Below are 17719 nucleotides of genomic sequence, written 5' to 3'. Positions count from 1 at the left end.
TGAACATGCCAAAAGACACGGACATACATAAGCATTATATCAAACACCTTGTTTAGAAGTTTGTCCTTGTTTAGAAGTTTTCTCACTTTTAAGTTCTTTGTGCTTTTGTATGTTAACCAGGGATAAGAGGGGTATTTATAGGCTCCAAATGGATTCAAACTTGGAGCTAAAACTAGTCATATCTCGGGTCTTCCGGGTACTAGCAGTACCACTAGCTGCAGCATTGACACTAGGCGGTACCACCACCTAGTCTGGCGGTATCACCGCTTAGGAGACTATGTTTGGGCGATACCACCACCTAATAGTCTCGGAGATTGAGTCTGGGCGGTACCATCGCCAAGACTGACGGTACCACCGCCTAACATAGTCTCAAAGACTGTGCCACCAATGGTTCCATTTGTCGAGTCATTGTTTGGGCCTTTTACTTGGCCCAACATAGCCCAAACTTGGGCCCAATTGGCCCCTAATTGAGTTGGCTCAATTCCAACCCAATTATACCTAAAACCTACTTTGATCTAGACAATTATTACAAAGCTTGAATCAAATATTGTTTGACAATGTCATTAGTTCATCAACGCTTCGTCCGATTCTTCGGCGTATCGTCCTCTCTTGTGGCCTATTACCAAATTGGTCAATTAACCTTTGCAACTCCGATTTCCTTAGCATAATTTCTACTCTTCTTAGCTCGATGCCCGAACCTATGGCCCGAAGCCTTCTGTCGATATGTCGACCGATCCTCCGGCTCGACGTCCAATCTTCTGATATGTTATACTCCGGCCCAACATGATTCTTCCTGCTTCAAGTGTCTCTCCCTAATCGAAGCTTCTTATGTCACTTAAAACACAGATTAGATTATAAATACTATCAATTGGTTTCATCATCAAAATCAGAGATTCAATAGGCAATACGTCGCAAGAGAGGACAATGCACTGAAATGATCGGACGAAGCACCGAATAAACTAATGACATGCCTGACAACATAGGATTCATGCTTGTAATCGTATGTATCTAGATCGAGTTAGTTAGGTCTAATTGAGTTGGTTTTACGTGTAACCATGCCAACTTGATTAAGAGCCCATTGGGCCTAAATCAGAACTGAATTGGGCCTACTATTCGACCCATTTAGTGTCCTATAGCAGGGTCTGGCAATGGAACTACCTAGACACAATCTCCCAGATTTTGTCAGGCAATGGTACCGCCAGACTACGCGGTGGTACCACCCAGTGTCAGAAAGTATTAGCAGTGGTACCACGTGTACCCTGAAATCTCAAAGATTCAAATTTTTTGCTTCAATTTTTAAAGTCATTTAGGGTCTATAAATACCCCAATATTTTGTGCTTAAGGTAGCATGAAAAGCAGAACAAAATTTTGTGATTCTAAGGTTGCAATCCTTATTAGAAAGTTGACTTTCCTCCTCCATATACTTAGAGGTTATTTTTAGGGAGAGTGTGAGGGAATACTTATAATAGAGGGGCATAAAGGTTCTCTCCTATTGGAAAGAAGATCGGTAGTAGAAGTCGGTGGCCTCGAGTAAAGAGGAATTGGGAGTGAACATAGGTCGGGATGATCGAACCACTATAAAACTCGATTTGCATTTCTTTCATACTTTTCATTTATATTGCAAACTAATTTACTTGCTTACTACTTTCACTACGCTTACGAACCTGCACTCTAAGTCAAGCTCATTTCCAATATCGGCTTTTATCGAACGAGATTTTTGAATCGATGTAAAGTTTTATGATAGCACTAATTCACCACCCCCCTCCCGCCCCCCCCCCTTCTTAGTGTCGATTCACAATCTTAACAATCGGTATCAAAGATAGTTTCTCTTTGTTTGTTTATTACCCGAAAGATATGGCTTTTTTCGGCTTTTAAGAGGGTCACTCGATCATTCGTCCTCCTATGTTCAGTGGGACAAACTATACATATTGGAAAACTTGAATGAGAGTTTTTTTACTTTCTATGAATTTTGATTTATAAAACATTGTTAAAAGTAATTTTGAAAAGTCTTTCAAACCAATGAACGAATGGAATGATTTGGAGAAGAAGACTTTTTCTTTAAATGCTAAAGTGATGAATGCTTTGTTTTGTGCTCTAGATAAAAATGAATTTAATCAGGTTTTTATTTACGAAAATACGTATGATATTTGGCACACTCTTGAAATCACACACAAAGGCACTAGTAGACTTAAAGATTCAAAAATTAATCTTTTGATGTATAGTTTTGAATTGTTTCGAATGGAACCAAACGAAACCATTAGAGATATGTACACCCGTTTTACGGATGTCATCAATGATTTGAAAGCACTTGGCAAATATTTTTTGAATTTTGAACTTGTTAATAAAGTTTTATGATTACTTTCTAAAACTTGGGATTCGAAAGTAACTGTAATATAAGAGGCAAAGGATCTAAATAACTTTCCGCTTGAAGAACTTATCGGGTCTTTAATGACCTATGAAATGACGTATATAGAACTTGATGAAATTTAGAACAACCTTCCAAAGAACAGGAAGGATTTGACACTTAGAACAAATGAAGACCACTCGAGCGAAAGCTCGGGTGATAATGACTTTGAACTCCTCACAAGTAAATTTAAAAGGTTCATAAAATAAGAATCAAAAAATAAAAATAAACTTAAAAAGGATAAAACAACTTGCTATGAATGCAATCGATCAGGGCACTTCAAAATCGAATGTCCACACATAAAGAAAAAGTTATAAAAGAAGAAGAAAACACTCAAGGAGATTTGGGACGATTCGAGTGCATCCAAAGATGAGAAGCAAACTAACAAAGAAGAGGTGGCGAATTACACCTTGGTGGCTTTCGACAATGAGATAAGTGACTCAACCAAAACCCTTTTACTTTACTATGAAATCACTTGATGAATTTCATAAGTTCTTTTAAATTAGTATATAAAATGCGGGGGGGGGGGTGCTTTATGCTTCTTTTTCTAGTGATTTTGAAAAAATGATCATAACAATTACATGTTTTATGATAAAAGAATAAAATATTATATTTAAATCTAATGCTTGTACTCTTAATAAGATTAATCCTATGTATGTTTTAAGAAATAATAATATGTATCTTTATGATTTCTGTATTGCTTTTCGATTTTAAATGATGATGCATGGCTTTTGTATGGAAGACTAGAATATGAAATCAATCACAAAATTTGGAACTAAAAAAACTTTAGCTACTTTTAATCTTATAAGAATTAATCTACGTTACTTTCAATAAATTTTTTGAATAAAAAAAAATAATTTTGATGATGATTTTAGATTTGATAATTTATTTTCATATTTATCCAAACACTTGATTTATTCGATATGAGATGTATCTTATATGAATCACTTTATTCTCGTATGATTTTATCTTATGAGAGAAGATTTATCCAAATGAATCTTGATTCTCAACATTAATGATTTGATATTTATTTTATGTGAATCAAGATCTCTTATTTGATCTTATATGATTTTATTCACTATCTACTAAAGAAATTATCGTTTTCAAATTCATGACTTAAGATTTTCCTTACTATTTGATCTCCTAAAATTTTTTTTCGATTATTTAAGAGGATATTTGTTAAAATGAATCATGTCTTTTAATATTCACATGATCTTTGATATTATCTTTCATGACATGATTTTTATTATAAATAATTCCTTTGTATTTATGGTTGTAAACCTTATGTTATGAGTAAAGTATTGATCTAAAGGGAAATGAATTGCACCATTATATAATTCCCCCCTTCTTCTTTCTTGTTTACAATGATAAAAGGAAGAAAAAAATTCGCTAGCATCTCAAGAGATTGATAAATCTATTTATGTCATTTTGAATATCTTGAAAGTGATTTTGATGATTTGATAATTTGATGATTTGAATTTGAATGAGTTATTAATCCAAATCATGATCTTGATTTCTTGAAATTATAACTTGAAATTTTTTTTATATGAATCAAGATCACTTACTATGATTCTTCTTTTCACTATTTGATTTATCCAAATGGATCATAATTTTTCTCTTGATTTTTTTATTCACAACTTGAAAGTTATTTTAGTACTCCCTTGTATTCATGAAGTGTATATCTCATCACCAAATTAATTTTTATTGATATTCTTCATGATTTGATAATTAATGTAAAGGGAAATAAACTATAATATTGTATTCTTCCCTTCTTTTTAATAATAACAAAGGGGGAGAAAGTAGTGCTAGCTTACACATTTTAAGGAGAAAATTTGCTAGCTTGCACATTTCAAAGAGAAGAAAACTTGCTAGCTTGCATATTCTAAAATGATGTGAAATTTGCTAGCTTGCTTATTATAAAATGATGTAAAATTTGCTAACTTGCATGATGTAAAACTTGCTAAATTTGCTAGCTTGCTCATCTCAAAAGAGAAGCAAAGTTTACTAGCTTATAAATTTCAAAAAGATGTAAAAACATGCTATCTTGCACATCTCAAAAGATGCAAAAATTTTGCTTACTTTCATATGTGAAAAACTTGCTAGCATATTCAAAACTTACTATTTTACTAGCTTACATATCTAAAAACTTATTAGTTGTACTTCTCCTTTTTGTTGATGATAAAAGGGGAGAAGGTATAATAATAATCATGCATATTATGCCTAAAATGATGATTTAAAATTATATATGATGATTTAGAATTATATATGTAATGATGATTTTAAAAATATACATGATAAATTGGTATTATGCATGCAATACTCATGATTTTATGATGCATGCAATGATGTGATTAACTGGTTCTTTCAATATTCATGATACATGTAACGATGAAATGGTCATGATTTTTTGAATTCAAAGTTTCTATCAATATGGCATATTGATAGGGGGAGTTTAGTTTAAACTCCATCAACAATTAGTTGTCATCATCGAAAAGGAGGAGATTGTTGAATCTCATATTTTGATGATGAAATCAATTGATGAGTTTACGATCTAATATGTGTTTTGAGTGACGCAAGACTAACTTCGATCAAAAAAGCCAAATTGATTAAAGCAGGAGGAATCAGACATTGGGTCAGAGTGGAACATGTCAGAAGATTGGATGTCAAGTCGGAGGATCGGTCGATGTATCGGCAGAAGGCTTCGTACCATGAGTTCGGGCATCGGGCCAGAATGATCGGACATTATGCTAAGGAGATCAGATGTTACAGAGGTCAACATGTCGATTGGCCAATACACTGCAAGAGAGGATGATCCGCTTAAAGGATTGAATGAAAAGTCGAATGAACCAATGACATGCCAGCCAATATAGGATTCATGCTTGCAATCGTGTATATCTAGATCTAGTTAGTTAGGTCTAATTGAGTTAGTTTTAAGTGTAATCATGTTAACTTGATTAGGGACCAATTAGGCCTGAATTAGGGCCCAATTGGGCCTGAATTAGGGCTGAATTGGATCTATTGTTTGCTCATTCAGTGTCCTATAGTAGGATCTAGTGGTAGTACCGCCCAGACACATTCTTCAAGACTATGTCAAACGGTGGTACCGCTAGACTGGGTGATGGTACCATCCAGAAACAGTCTCCCAGACTATGTCAGGCGGTGGTATCGCCTAGTGTTAGAAAGTACTGGCAATGGTACCGTCGGTACCTTGAAATCCCGGGGATTCAAATTTTTTGCTCCAATTTTTGAAGGCATTTAGGGTTTATAAATACCCCAATCTTTTCTGCTTGAGGTAGCACAAAAAAAAACTTTGTGATTCTAAGGTTGCAATCCTTGTTAGAAAGTTGAGTTCCCTCCTCCATATACTTAAATGTTGTTCTAAGGGAGAGTGGGAGGGGAATACTTATAATAGAGGGGTGTAAAGATTTTCTCCTAAACCTATGAAAAGGAGAAAGAGTTATAAGGGTAGTTGATCTTTGCCCATTGGAAAGAAGATCGATAGTGGAAGCCAATGGCCTCGAGTGAAGATGAATCGGGAGTGAATATAAGTCGAGACGACCGAACTACTATAAAACTCAGTTTGTATTTATTTCATACTTTTCATTTATATTGTAAACTGATTTACTTGCTTATTACTTTCACTACGCTTATAAACGTGTACTCTAAGTTAAGCTCATTTTCGACGAAATTTTTGAATCGACATAAAGTTTTACGATAGCACTGATTCACGCGCCCCCCCCCCGTCTTAGTATCGATTCACGATCTTAACATTAGATTCTTCTTTCTCGATAACTCTTCAAGTGATTGAATTAGATATTTTCTATTTCCTCTTTGAAGATTTTTTATTGTTTACTCAACATATCTTCTAAAGGCTTGTCATATCACATAAAACTATTAGTATCAAACCCATAATAATTGTATTGAGAAAAGAGTACAAATATCATTTTTAGAAAAGTGTTTATACACGTTTCAAGCCTAAATATTTTTCCTATAGTGTTCTTCATCTTGTGTTTGTACAAATATCATTTTTCCTATAGTGTTTATACACATTTCAAGCCTAAATATCATTTTCATCCTGTATTTTCCAATACCATTGAGAAAGAGAGGAGAACTCAAAATGAAAGAGCTCCCAAGATCAACAATTGAAGAACATACCAAAAATTTGATATAATATTAACATGGTTCAATACTTCCTACTTGAATCTATTGAGAAAATTAAAATTTTTACTACCGAACACAAGACCTTTGAGTTATTCTTACTTTGCCATAATCCCCTACCACCCTCTTATATAAACCTAAAGAGTATATATATATATATATACATAAATACATACATATATATATATGTATGTATATATATATATATATGTATGTATGTATATATATATATGTATGTACATATATATATATATATATATGTACATACATATATATATATATATATATATATATATATATATATATATGTATGTACATATATATATATATATATATATATATATATATATATATATATATATATATATTTTCACATCCTCTTTAATATGTAAAGAGCACCCCTCTCAGGACACCCCCAAACTGCGGAGCATCGAAGGCATTTCTGTTTAGTTTTATAAAAAAAATTTAAAACTATATAAGATATTTATAAAATAATCAAACTCTAGTCGTCAAAATTTTCTACTCCACCGGCACTCCAGAGTTCTTCCTCAATTCCAAACTAGTTGTGAATCCCCAATATTTAGCAGGCCGGCTGGAACGGCAGCGTTGTGACTGCACAATCGACGATGGACCAGAGAGGCCATTTCTAACGCAGGAAGGACTGGTCGTTCCAATTTGGGCAAGGATGTTATTGCTCCAGCTCTCCTGAGCGTCAAAAGAATCTTGAAATGGAATCCTCAACGATATGGTTGTTCTTTAGCATAGCGATGTACTATATGGTCTTCGTAATGATCCTTATTGAGAGCAACCATCCACGGACGATCATGTTAACCAGATATGAATTATTATTATTTTATTATTATTATTATTATTATTATTATTATTATTATTGTTGTTGTTGTTGTTGTTGTTGTTATTATTATTATTATTATTATTATTTTATTTTTTATTTTTATTTTTATTATCTGCTATATATTGAATAGATGGCACCGGCAACTTCTGCTAAAATGATCAAAGTGTATATACATTTTAAGATTCAGGAACCGGAAAACATTGACCACCTGCTCTTCCATCTAATGCCATAAGTTACAGTAGACATGTTCTCTAAAATTTCACTGATACATTGCTTCCTGACAAGTCATGAAATCATAAACAGGACATTTCAGTGGCAATTTCACACCTGGAGAGTAGAGATATCGTTCTATAGCTTGCACCTGAACTGCTATCCCTGCAGGGACTGAGCAAATGTGGATATGAAACCAACCATCTGAGTATCAAAAGCAGGCCCCTCCATCTGAAAATGACCAACTCCTTCGATCAGGTGGATATCAACTTTGCCAGCAGCAGATTTAAGCTTATTTTGAAGCTGCTTTACGCTTGTGAACCCATCTTTTGTTCCCATGATAAATAGCTTCGGTTTCTCCGACTTCAGGATCGCTTCATGATGCCTCCCGAAAAGGATGGAAGCCATCAACCCAAAAGGATAGCCTATACTCACATAACCAACAACTTGGTCTATTTTATCTACGGCTGAGCCAGCAACTGGGGCACCTGTCATAAGTTCTCAATGTAAAGAGACTCCAGACTACTATTGTGATTCTCAAGAAGGTTAATGCATGAAACAGTCAAGAACGAAAGTTAATAATGTCACTCAAAGTGCTTAAGTGAAACAGACAGAACAGAGGCTTGCTGGTAAAAAGCATGACCGAGTTATTAATACACTAGTTGTAAATGAATGCTTGGGGAAGACACAGACGATAGAACTGCACACGAAATTCACCTTAAAAATTCCTGATACTGATCTGATATTCTACGGTGTTTATTCTGCTCAGTATCATATGCCAAACTAGGGTCCGAATGTAGGACCGAAAATAATTGAAGTATCTATTGGTAATACATCCAATTGTTTTCTGCAGTTATAACCAAGAACTTATTAATTAAACCAAAATAATTTGCCAGCCATTCATCAAAAACTATGTTTATTGAAAATTTTGTTTTCATTTATGAAATAGGAAGCAGAAAAATAAAAAAAAAGCTTAAATAGTAGTTCTCCTTCACAAGGATGGTGTTACTTTCATGCAAGTCCAACCAATACCAGCTGGTGCTAATAAACCTCTGCTTTAAAGTGCCATTGGACTTGACACTCAAGGACTGAAGGCCATGTAATTCATGTAACAGTAGCCTTTGTACTGCCAACCCCCTCCCCATTCCCTTCTTTACTTCCCAGAGATCAATATTTTCTAATGGGACACAGAAAATGTGCAATTTTCTAATGGCAAGTAAGTTGTTCCATTTTGTGCATGCTTAAATCAGATGCTACAATGAAACTATCTTATGATCTCTCATAGCAATCTGCCTCACCATTATGGGACACAAGTTGGAATATCAGAACTCCTTGCTAGTTGCAATTTTTGTAAATGACCAGTGCTTTCTGATAAGCCTAGTCTAAATTCATATTTCATTGAAATAACTTCAGCCACAAGGAATGCATTTTTCAAATTATGCAGTACATAATTCCCCTTGCAGTCTATATAAACATTAGCATGTACTACATCACAGAACATTTCTCACACAAAATTTTCTGTATTGTAACTTCAATTCTCAATGGGGATCCCAATCATCCACTAATTTTAGTCCCTAACTTACACGAAACAACATAAACAACTGTGATTCTTCCACCAAGGAGTAAAACCAGTAAAAACATCATGTGGTACCACATCTCGACAAGTATTATTTTGATTCAGCATCTGGCTCATCCTCAACACCAGAAGTAAAAAGAAGGAATAATGATTTGTATCATTTGACCAGTCAATTTAGATGAAATTGAATTCTGTCAGTAAGATTAAAGCAAAAAAAAAAAAGGCTATATTGTTCGCCTATTATGTTACATAGAGATTGCATTTTAAGTTCTCAAACATAGCGAACTTAACAGTAGCCTAGTTGACTCTCATCTCCAAGACTAATGCAGACCACAGAATTGATTGTCAATTCAGTGTGACAGTATCCCTTAATTCACTCATCACTCTCATGAGATTAACAGATACACATGGAACTAACTCAATTTCCCATGCACTCTGAATTTGAGGCTTTTTATGGTAGAGCCAAGAAAAATAAATTTGTTGGAACAATGAAAAGTGTCCATCGATGTCAATCATATAAACCATTTCATTTCATGAATACTTCTTTTGCTACATAAAGAACAAACCCAATTCAATGCCTATCAAGTACAAAAAGATGAATCTAGCGCATGAGACTTCTACCAATGCTGGGTCTGGAAAGGATATATGTATCCAGCCTTACCCCCACACCCCCACATATAGAAAGGATGTTTCTGTGACAAACCTTTGTATGCAACCTATCGGTAGTCTCTAACAAGGTCTGCCGTACCAAAACATACCGCCCGTTACCGGGCGGTACGCCCTAAAAACCCCTGTATCGGGCGATACGAGGTAAAATTGGGCGGTAACGGTCGAAATTTCGACCGTTACCGCCCGGCACCACTCGGTACCACTCGGTAACGGTCGATTTCGACCGTTACCGTCCGACACCACTCGGTAACGGTCAAAATCGACCGTTACCACACAGTAGCAGTGCTACAGTGTTCCAACGGTCAAATTGACAGTTGGAGCTTTTTCTCCTCCTATTTAAACCATTCTTCTCTCCCCTATTTCATTATACTCTCTTAAACTCTCTCTCAAACTTTCTTTTTCTCTCCTAAACTCTATAAAACAACGATTTGTGAATTCAATCGAGGCTAATTTGGGAAGATTAAGAGGAAAAACTTTCTAATCAAGAGATATGTATTCGTTTTTTTTAATTAGAGAGTAATTAAGACTATCCTAACTTTTCTAATCAAGAGGTATGTATTCGTTTTCTAATCAAGAAGTATGTATTTGTAACTTGACAACACTATCCTAACCTTTTTTTATCTAATTTTCAGATATTTTGGAGGGATAAATCGAAAAAATCAGGTGTACCGCTCGGTACACCTCGGTATACCGGTCTGTCACGAACAAACTTTTAAACAAGGTGTTTGATGTAATGCTCATGTATGTCCGTGTCTTTTGGCATGTTCATGCCTTGTACAGCATGTAGAGGGGCGACCGAAGGCATAATAGTCCCATTTTAGTTGGGTTGGTGGCCTCTTTAGGCTTATAAATAAAGGTTGTATCATGTGGACACGTGCGAGAGATTTTCGATCTGTAATGGACCATTTTACCCTTTGTTGTGCCACTGTTCAAAGCTTGTAAAGTCTGTTTGTAATTTGCATTGTCTATGAAGTATTTTCCGGAGATATTTGCTTGTGGATCCCGATTGAGGCGTTCTCTCTAACCCGTTCTCTCTTTTGTTGGTCCCAAGGGATAATGGGAGGCTTCGGGGAGGCTGACCTTTGCGGACGGACACGCAAGGGTGCCGCACGACTTAGGCAAATCCAGCTAAGTCCGTGACAGATGGTATCAGAGCGGGACAAGCACTCATAGAAACACTTAGCATGCAAATGTGGGGGACCTAGCGGGGCTGCGTTGAGGGCAGTCAACACACGCGCGATCGTTTGGGGGAAAACGGGTATGGAGATGTAAGGAAAAGGAGTCGCTCGGAGAAGCGGGCATCTAACATTGGCATTCAGAGGAATGGCCAACCCTTCGCATAAGAGGCACCACGAGAACAGGCAAGCTTGAAAGAATTTGGAGCGCACAAAGATTGAGATGGCTGAGTTTGAACTACGGCTCAACGTTGGCAACTATACTTGATGGTGCTAAAGCCAAGCGAGGCGCTTGGTAAAGGATGAGACCATGCAAGGTGGAATGAGTTGCTCAACGACCAAAAGAGTTATGCAAAGCTTACAGAGGTGAGGGGAATTGCTAACTCGAAAAATTTGGTACTCATGCATGGGCTTGTATGCGGACGATGGAATGTTCGTGGCCATCCCAAGGCGACCGAAACTCGGCGCCATGGAGCATTGAAACTTTCTCTTCGGCATGTGAAGGATACGTCCGTAGGAGGCTGAAGTGTGCAACGAGTTCAGCATGTTGCTAGGCCTTGAGGGGTGCAGCGGGGACTGTATTGACGGGGAGTCGCAATCTAGCAAGTGCGTTTGCAGGAGGCAGAACAATGCACAGTTTGTTCAGCAGATCGGAGTAGTCCAAGGGGATGGTGGTCTCCGAAACGAAGAGAGATGTTGCTCCAACGAGATAGTTATCCAGGAGGGATAAGTCCCGGCTCTCCAGAGGGAGAATCATGTGAGACGGACCTCACATGTTGAGGAAGAGTACCTCAACAAACAACAACTCCACGAAGCTCGATGGACTGAGCAAGCGGCGAGGAGTCGTCGTATGATCTCGCTTGAGAGAATGCATTGGTGGATGCATTGCGAGATCAAGTAGGGGAGCGACCCAAAGCAACTTAAATGAAGGCACACTTGGAGTCGATATGGAGATCGGACTCAAGGGAGGGCTGACCCGTGGAATGGTGGGCACGAGGGCCACCATCGACTCAATGCAAAAACGAGGAGCGGAGCAACTTGGGTGTAACTTGGCGAAGTACCCAAGCCGCATGAAGGGAGCCATCATAGAAGTTGGAACATGGAGCAGAGGCGCAATGCTTTCCTTAGACAGAGGTCAAGGACATGAACTCTTGCAAAGGCAAGAGTAGGATCATGTTGTTCCATGGGTCATTCATTCTATCAGAGAGGACTCATCTTGCATGGTGCTAAAGATGAAGGGAGCTTCTGGGCACATGCACCTTATCTCAGAGGAGCATTTGATGGAGGAACTAAGGCGACTCAATTTGCGGAGGCTAAGTTGGGTTCAGAAGGCCTTAGCACGGGGCAAGAGGACGCAGAGGCGTGTACTCTTGAAGAATATGCCACAGTGTTGTCATTCAAGTTGCCATGAAGGAAGCGGTGCGCAGCGGAGATTGTGCTAGTAGGGGCAGAGGCCCAGGATCCAGACAATGGTGCACAAATTACAGTGAAGTCGGTGGACTTCGGGAGCTACTAGGCGACGGACTGTCCTAGAGCGGTGCTTCATCTAGGTGTGACCCAAGAGTGGGTGGATGAAGGTCGATTGCCAAAGGAGCGAACAAAATCGAAGGTGGAAGAGACCCTACGATGTATTGGCAGAGGCCACACATGGAGGGTTCACAATTCGAGTTTATTCCACAAGGATCAGAATGCAATGGAGATGTCACCAGGAGGCGACATGGTGCAGCGGATCGTGATGGAATAGTTCGTGGCAATGCGATACACACGACTTTGTCCCGGGAGGGACTAGATCATATGGAGGTATGATCGGGAGCTACTGGAAGCTCCACTTCAGTGAACAACACGACGGCGGAGGGACTTGATCATGCAGAGGTATGATCGAGTTTATTCCACAAGGATCAGAATGCAATGGAGATGTCACCAGGAGGCGACATGGTGCAGCGGATCGTGGTGGAATAGTTCGTGGCAATGCGATACACACGACTTTGTCCCGGGAGGGACTAGATCATATGGAGGTATGATCGGGAGCTACTGGAAGCTCCACTTCGGTGAACAACACGACGGCAAGAAGGGCTATGGATTTTAGGAGTGAAGGCCATGGTACCGCAGAGGCGGGTCTTCCGTGCGTGCATCGAATTGTGCATCGGATGAAAACCTTGGTCATCAGCATATGGGGGCTGGGTTCCACCAAGGGAAAAGTTCGAATGCAAGTACCAGTGAATTCCATGGGAGGGACTTGATCATGCAGAGGTATGATCGAAACAACTGGAGAGTTGGACTGCTCCAGAGCTCATATTCGCTTAAGGGAGCCCGGCAAGTCAGAGGACAAGGTCGAGTAAGCGAACGTTGCTACCAAGGAAGCTAAGGAGAACAGAATCGGTGCAAACCCTACAACGTGATGGCAAAGGCCATGCATGGGAGTTGCAGTCTGTCTTTCCATCGACCAAACAGACTGCTTGGAGAACACAGAGGTGTTGAAGCAGGGGGTCGAAAGGAGCGAGGAAGCGACGACGAGTCCAGAGGGACTTAGCTACCCAAAATCAAGCAATCAGTTAGAATGGAGGTGGACTCGGAGGAGTGTCACGGTGGCATATCTACTGATTGTGAAGAAAAGGGATGTAGATGCGAGGCGACGGATAGTAGTGCCATGGGCATGGCAACGCCATGGTACCGTAGAGGCGGGACTTCCGTGAAAGTCATTGATCCCTTGCTCTCATGGAGGGAGAGCGCTTGGTCGTGAAAGGGGCCGAGAAGGTGGAGCATGCAGAGGCAATTTCCAAGTACCGGGACAAGGCTGAAGGGCAAAGGCCGAGGAACTTTGTAAGACCGGTGTCAATGTGCTTCTCATCAAGATAGCCGAAAGTGAAGGACTTCGGGTCATGCAAGAGTGCATAACCAAGGAACGAAGCAGGCAGTACGCAGTGCTGTACGTTTGCTACTTAGTGGAGTAGGCGGCAGGGTTGATGGAGAAGACGGTACAATCCCAGAGGCGACCAAACCTATGAGAGAATTACTCCAAGTTGGGGTAAAAACTTCCTGCATTCCAGAAGTTCGATGGCATTGAGAAAGTGAATCACAGTAACTAACTCAACGCAAGGAGTGCAAACACTTCAAGTGCTTCAGAAGTGTGAGCAAAGAGCAGGCGAAGGCTAGTAACCAGCTCGATGCATGAAGTACAACCTCGAGGAGGCGAGCGAAGTTAAGTAACCTTTGCCTTCTCAACTCTTAAGAGAATGGGCGAAACCGAGTACCCCAATTCTCTTATCTATCCAGCAGAGGAGCTCTGCACAAGTTCAAAGACCCTTCGAAGATAATGGAAGACAATAGTTGTCAAATCCTCACCAACGGTGATCAGTGCTACTGAGAGTAGATTGTCCGCTTCATTTCCCAATGAAATGCCAATCGAAAGCGGAAGTGATGCGAACCTACTTGGATGTGACAACTAAGTGAAAGAAGAGTCAATGAGCAAATTTTATGGAGGAAGGACCCAAAACTTCAGAAGTTTGCGAGACGATGCTTGTTAAAGCTCCAACAAGCATCCACCCAGTTCAAGCAGCATGAGGAATTTGAGAGACTGGCGCAGTAAGGATGGTCTTTTCCTTCATCTGAGGGATCCGCAGGAATCAATAAGGATCAACACAACTCAGCCAACCCCACACCAGAGTCAGAGTCATTGGTGAGTTAAAGCAGCATGGCGGATCGAAGGTTCGACTACTCAAAAACAACAGCGGAGAGCAGCTAGGAGCCAAGAGGCGCATTGTAGCTGGAGTAGAAGATTAAAGACTCAGCAAAGGCGAGGAGTTGCAGTGTCGACAAAGGCTTCAACGAGGACGTCGAAGGAATAAGTGGGGGAGAATGTCACAGACAAACTTTTAAACAAGGTGTTTGATGTAATGCTCATGTATGTCCGTGTCTTTTGGCATGTTCATGCCTTGTATAGCATGTAGAGGGGCGGCCGAAGGCATAATAGTCCCATTTTAGTTGGGTTGATGGCCTCTTTAGGCTTGTAAATAAAGGTTGTGTCATGTGGACACGTGCGAGAGATTTTCGGTCTGTAATAGACCATTTTACCCTTTGTTGTGCCACTGTTCAGAGCTTGTAAAGTCTATTTGTAATTTGCATTGTCTATGAAGTGTTTTCCAGAGATGTTTGCTTATGGATCCCGATTGAGGCGTTCTCTCTAACCCGTTCTCTCTTTTGTTGGTCCTAAGGGACAATGGGAGGCTTCGGGGAGGCTGACCTTTGCGGACGGACACGCAAGGGTGCCGCACGACTTAGGCAAATCCAGCTAAGTCCGTGACAGGTCGGTACACCCATACCGTACCGTATCGAGCCCGGGTCGAAATGTTTTTTGGAGATATTTGCTTATGGATCCCGATTGAAGCGTTCTCTCTAACCCGTTCTCTCTTTTGTTGGTCCTAAGGGACAATGGGAGGCTTCGGGAAGGCTGACCTTTGCGGACGGACACGCAAGGGTGCCGCACGACTTAGGCAAATCCAGCTAAGTCCATGACAGGTCGGTACACCCATACCGTACCGTACCGAGCCCGGGTCGAAACTCCGGTACGGTACAGTACGGCGGACCTTGGTCTCTAATATTGTATAAACTTAAAGTAAACTTTTCTTGTTTCTGTAACCTGAACCTTAAGCACATAACATTTGAACTATTTTTCAAACAATTGCTAATCACCATTATTATTCATTAAAAAAAAAGAACTAAAATTGGCAAAACAGGCATCAGCTAAGGTGCCAAGTCGGAAATGTACCTATATGAAGTACTATAAATAATTGACAACAATATGTTGGGATGATCACAAGCATTACTAGCAGAAGCAGATAGAAACAAATCTTCAGTCTAGAACCCTATTACGGGTTCTGCATCACATTTCCCTTTCCTCTATTCCTACTCTTGCCTGGTTTTCCCTTGTTTGATACTCTGAACACCTTAAGTGCAAATATATCGTAAAGATAGCCCCTCATGTTGTTGTTTTCTACCGAAGTATTCGTCAAAAGGACCTCTTTTTCATTTGGATCTCTTTTTTTCGAGCCCATCCTTGTATTGTACATAAACCAGGGGATTATTGCAGACAATTAATTAGTGAGTCTTTTCTCATATCAATTCAACTTGAACCACTTAGAATGTAATGTTTGCCAACAACTGAAGTTCAAGAGGATTGCTATTCGGCTATGCAAACTTAAATATAAGATTATTCACAGATAAAGCAGAATAAATAGACGAAGAAAATCTTTTTCACATCAAATTTGAAACTTTTTTCCATTTCAAAATTTGATTTTCTGATCATTGTATACTATAATGAAAATTGAAGACCAACGGAGCTACTAGAGTGTTCTGATGGGATTTATAGATACTCTAAAAGCATCAAGAAGTATTTTGCAAAAGCATCAGATATATAAATTGTAGATTGGATAATCTTTCTAAGTATCATGGCCTACAAATCTCCTATTTGTCTTTTCTAATTTGGTCAAAGATCTTAATATATCTACACTTTTTGAGTGAATGATTGACTGATTTGCTAGTAGAAGTTCAAGGTTTATCCTGTGAAGAAAATCATAAAATTTCTAGTTGATCATTGGAAAACAAACTAACATGATCAACTCTTGCAAACTCAATCAGAAATCTGTTTTTGACTCATAAGACAATCATGATATGGCACAAAGGCCTTTATTATTATTATATTTTCTTTTGCAACGGATATTTTTTTTTATTCCTAATCTAACAAAACCTCCGTATCCTAAAATGATACTTTTGGGAGCCCTGAGATCCACCTTATCATCGTCCAGGAAGATAAACATCCACGCATTTCGTCGGATCCAACATCAATTACCAAAAGCATTCTAGCAAGTAATCGAGTTGGCACCAATAATGCCCACTGTACAAAATTCAGACTATCTTTCCCCTGGCGAAGTAGTCCGCAGGGGAGCAACAAAATCTAATGAAGCAGAAGAAACAATTTTCGGCATCGTCGAAAGAAGAGGTACCACCGATCTATCGATCCACCAAAATAAGTAAAAAAGAACGCGGTCGAGAACGATAGTTGAGGGTTATTACCTGCGGAGGAGCCGACCAAGACGATGCCGCGAGGGGAGAGGGTATCGGAGACCCACTTGCAGACGGCGATGACGTCCTGGATCTCAGCGGAGCCGAAGAGAGATGCCCGGCCGGAGGAGCGGCCAGCGCCCCTCATGTCGAAGGTGACGGCCCGGTATCCCCTTTCGGCGAGCCCGGTGGCGATCCCCCGGAGGAGGCCCTGGAAGCCTCCAAGGACGGTGTAGGGGTGCACGAGGACGACGACGAGGTCGCTGATGGGGGAGTCCGACGGCTTAAAGAGCCGCGTGTGCAGCGTGACGCCGTCGCTGGTCTCGACCGTCACCGACTCCATCCCACCACCACTGCTTCAGCAGGAGAGAGAGGTCTTTTTCCTCCCGCTGTGGACTTTTATTATTAGAAGAAGGTAACGTGGTTATGAGGAACGGCAAGTGGTTGGGTTTTTAGGTGAAAGGGAGAAAGAGGAACCACAAAATGAAACACCCATCAAACAATCACAGGGTTCACGATGCTCACATACATACCTATGACGGCCTCTTAAAAAGAGCCAATCGGAGAATATGATTCATTTGGCCAGCAGATATTATCCGCAGCAGTCGACGTGTGAT

The 17719-nt window shown here is 39.8% G+C and overlaps 1 protein-coding gene across 1 annotated transcript; it reads right to left on the bottom strand.

Moving 5' to 3' along the window:
- Positions 1 to 7597: 7597 nt before the first annotated feature.
- LOC135649512 (uncharacterized) lies at positions 7598 to 17582 on the bottom strand. The gene is made up of 2 exons (XM_065167972.1): positions 17115 to 17582; positions 7598 to 8113 (listed from the first exon to the last, which is right to left on the bottom strand). Exons 1-2 carry the CDS (start codon positions 17443 to 17445, stop codon positions 7785 to 7787), a joined length of 660 nt encoding a protein of 219 aa, XP_065024044.1. The 5' UTR covers positions 17446 to 17582; the 3' UTR covers positions 7598 to 7784.
- Positions 17583 to 17719: the final 137 nt, after the last annotated feature.

The sequence above is a fragment of the Musa acuminata genome, chromosome BXJ3-9 (genome assembly GCF_036884655.1).
Source record: "Musa acuminata AAA Group cultivar baxijiao chromosome BXJ3-9, Cavendish_Baxijiao_AAA, whole genome shotgun sequence".
Classification (NCBI taxonomy): domain Eukaryota; kingdom Viridiplantae; phylum Streptophyta; class Magnoliopsida; order Zingiberales; family Musaceae; genus Musa; species Musa acuminata.
This window is presented reverse-complemented; position numbering and strand designations above follow the sequence as displayed.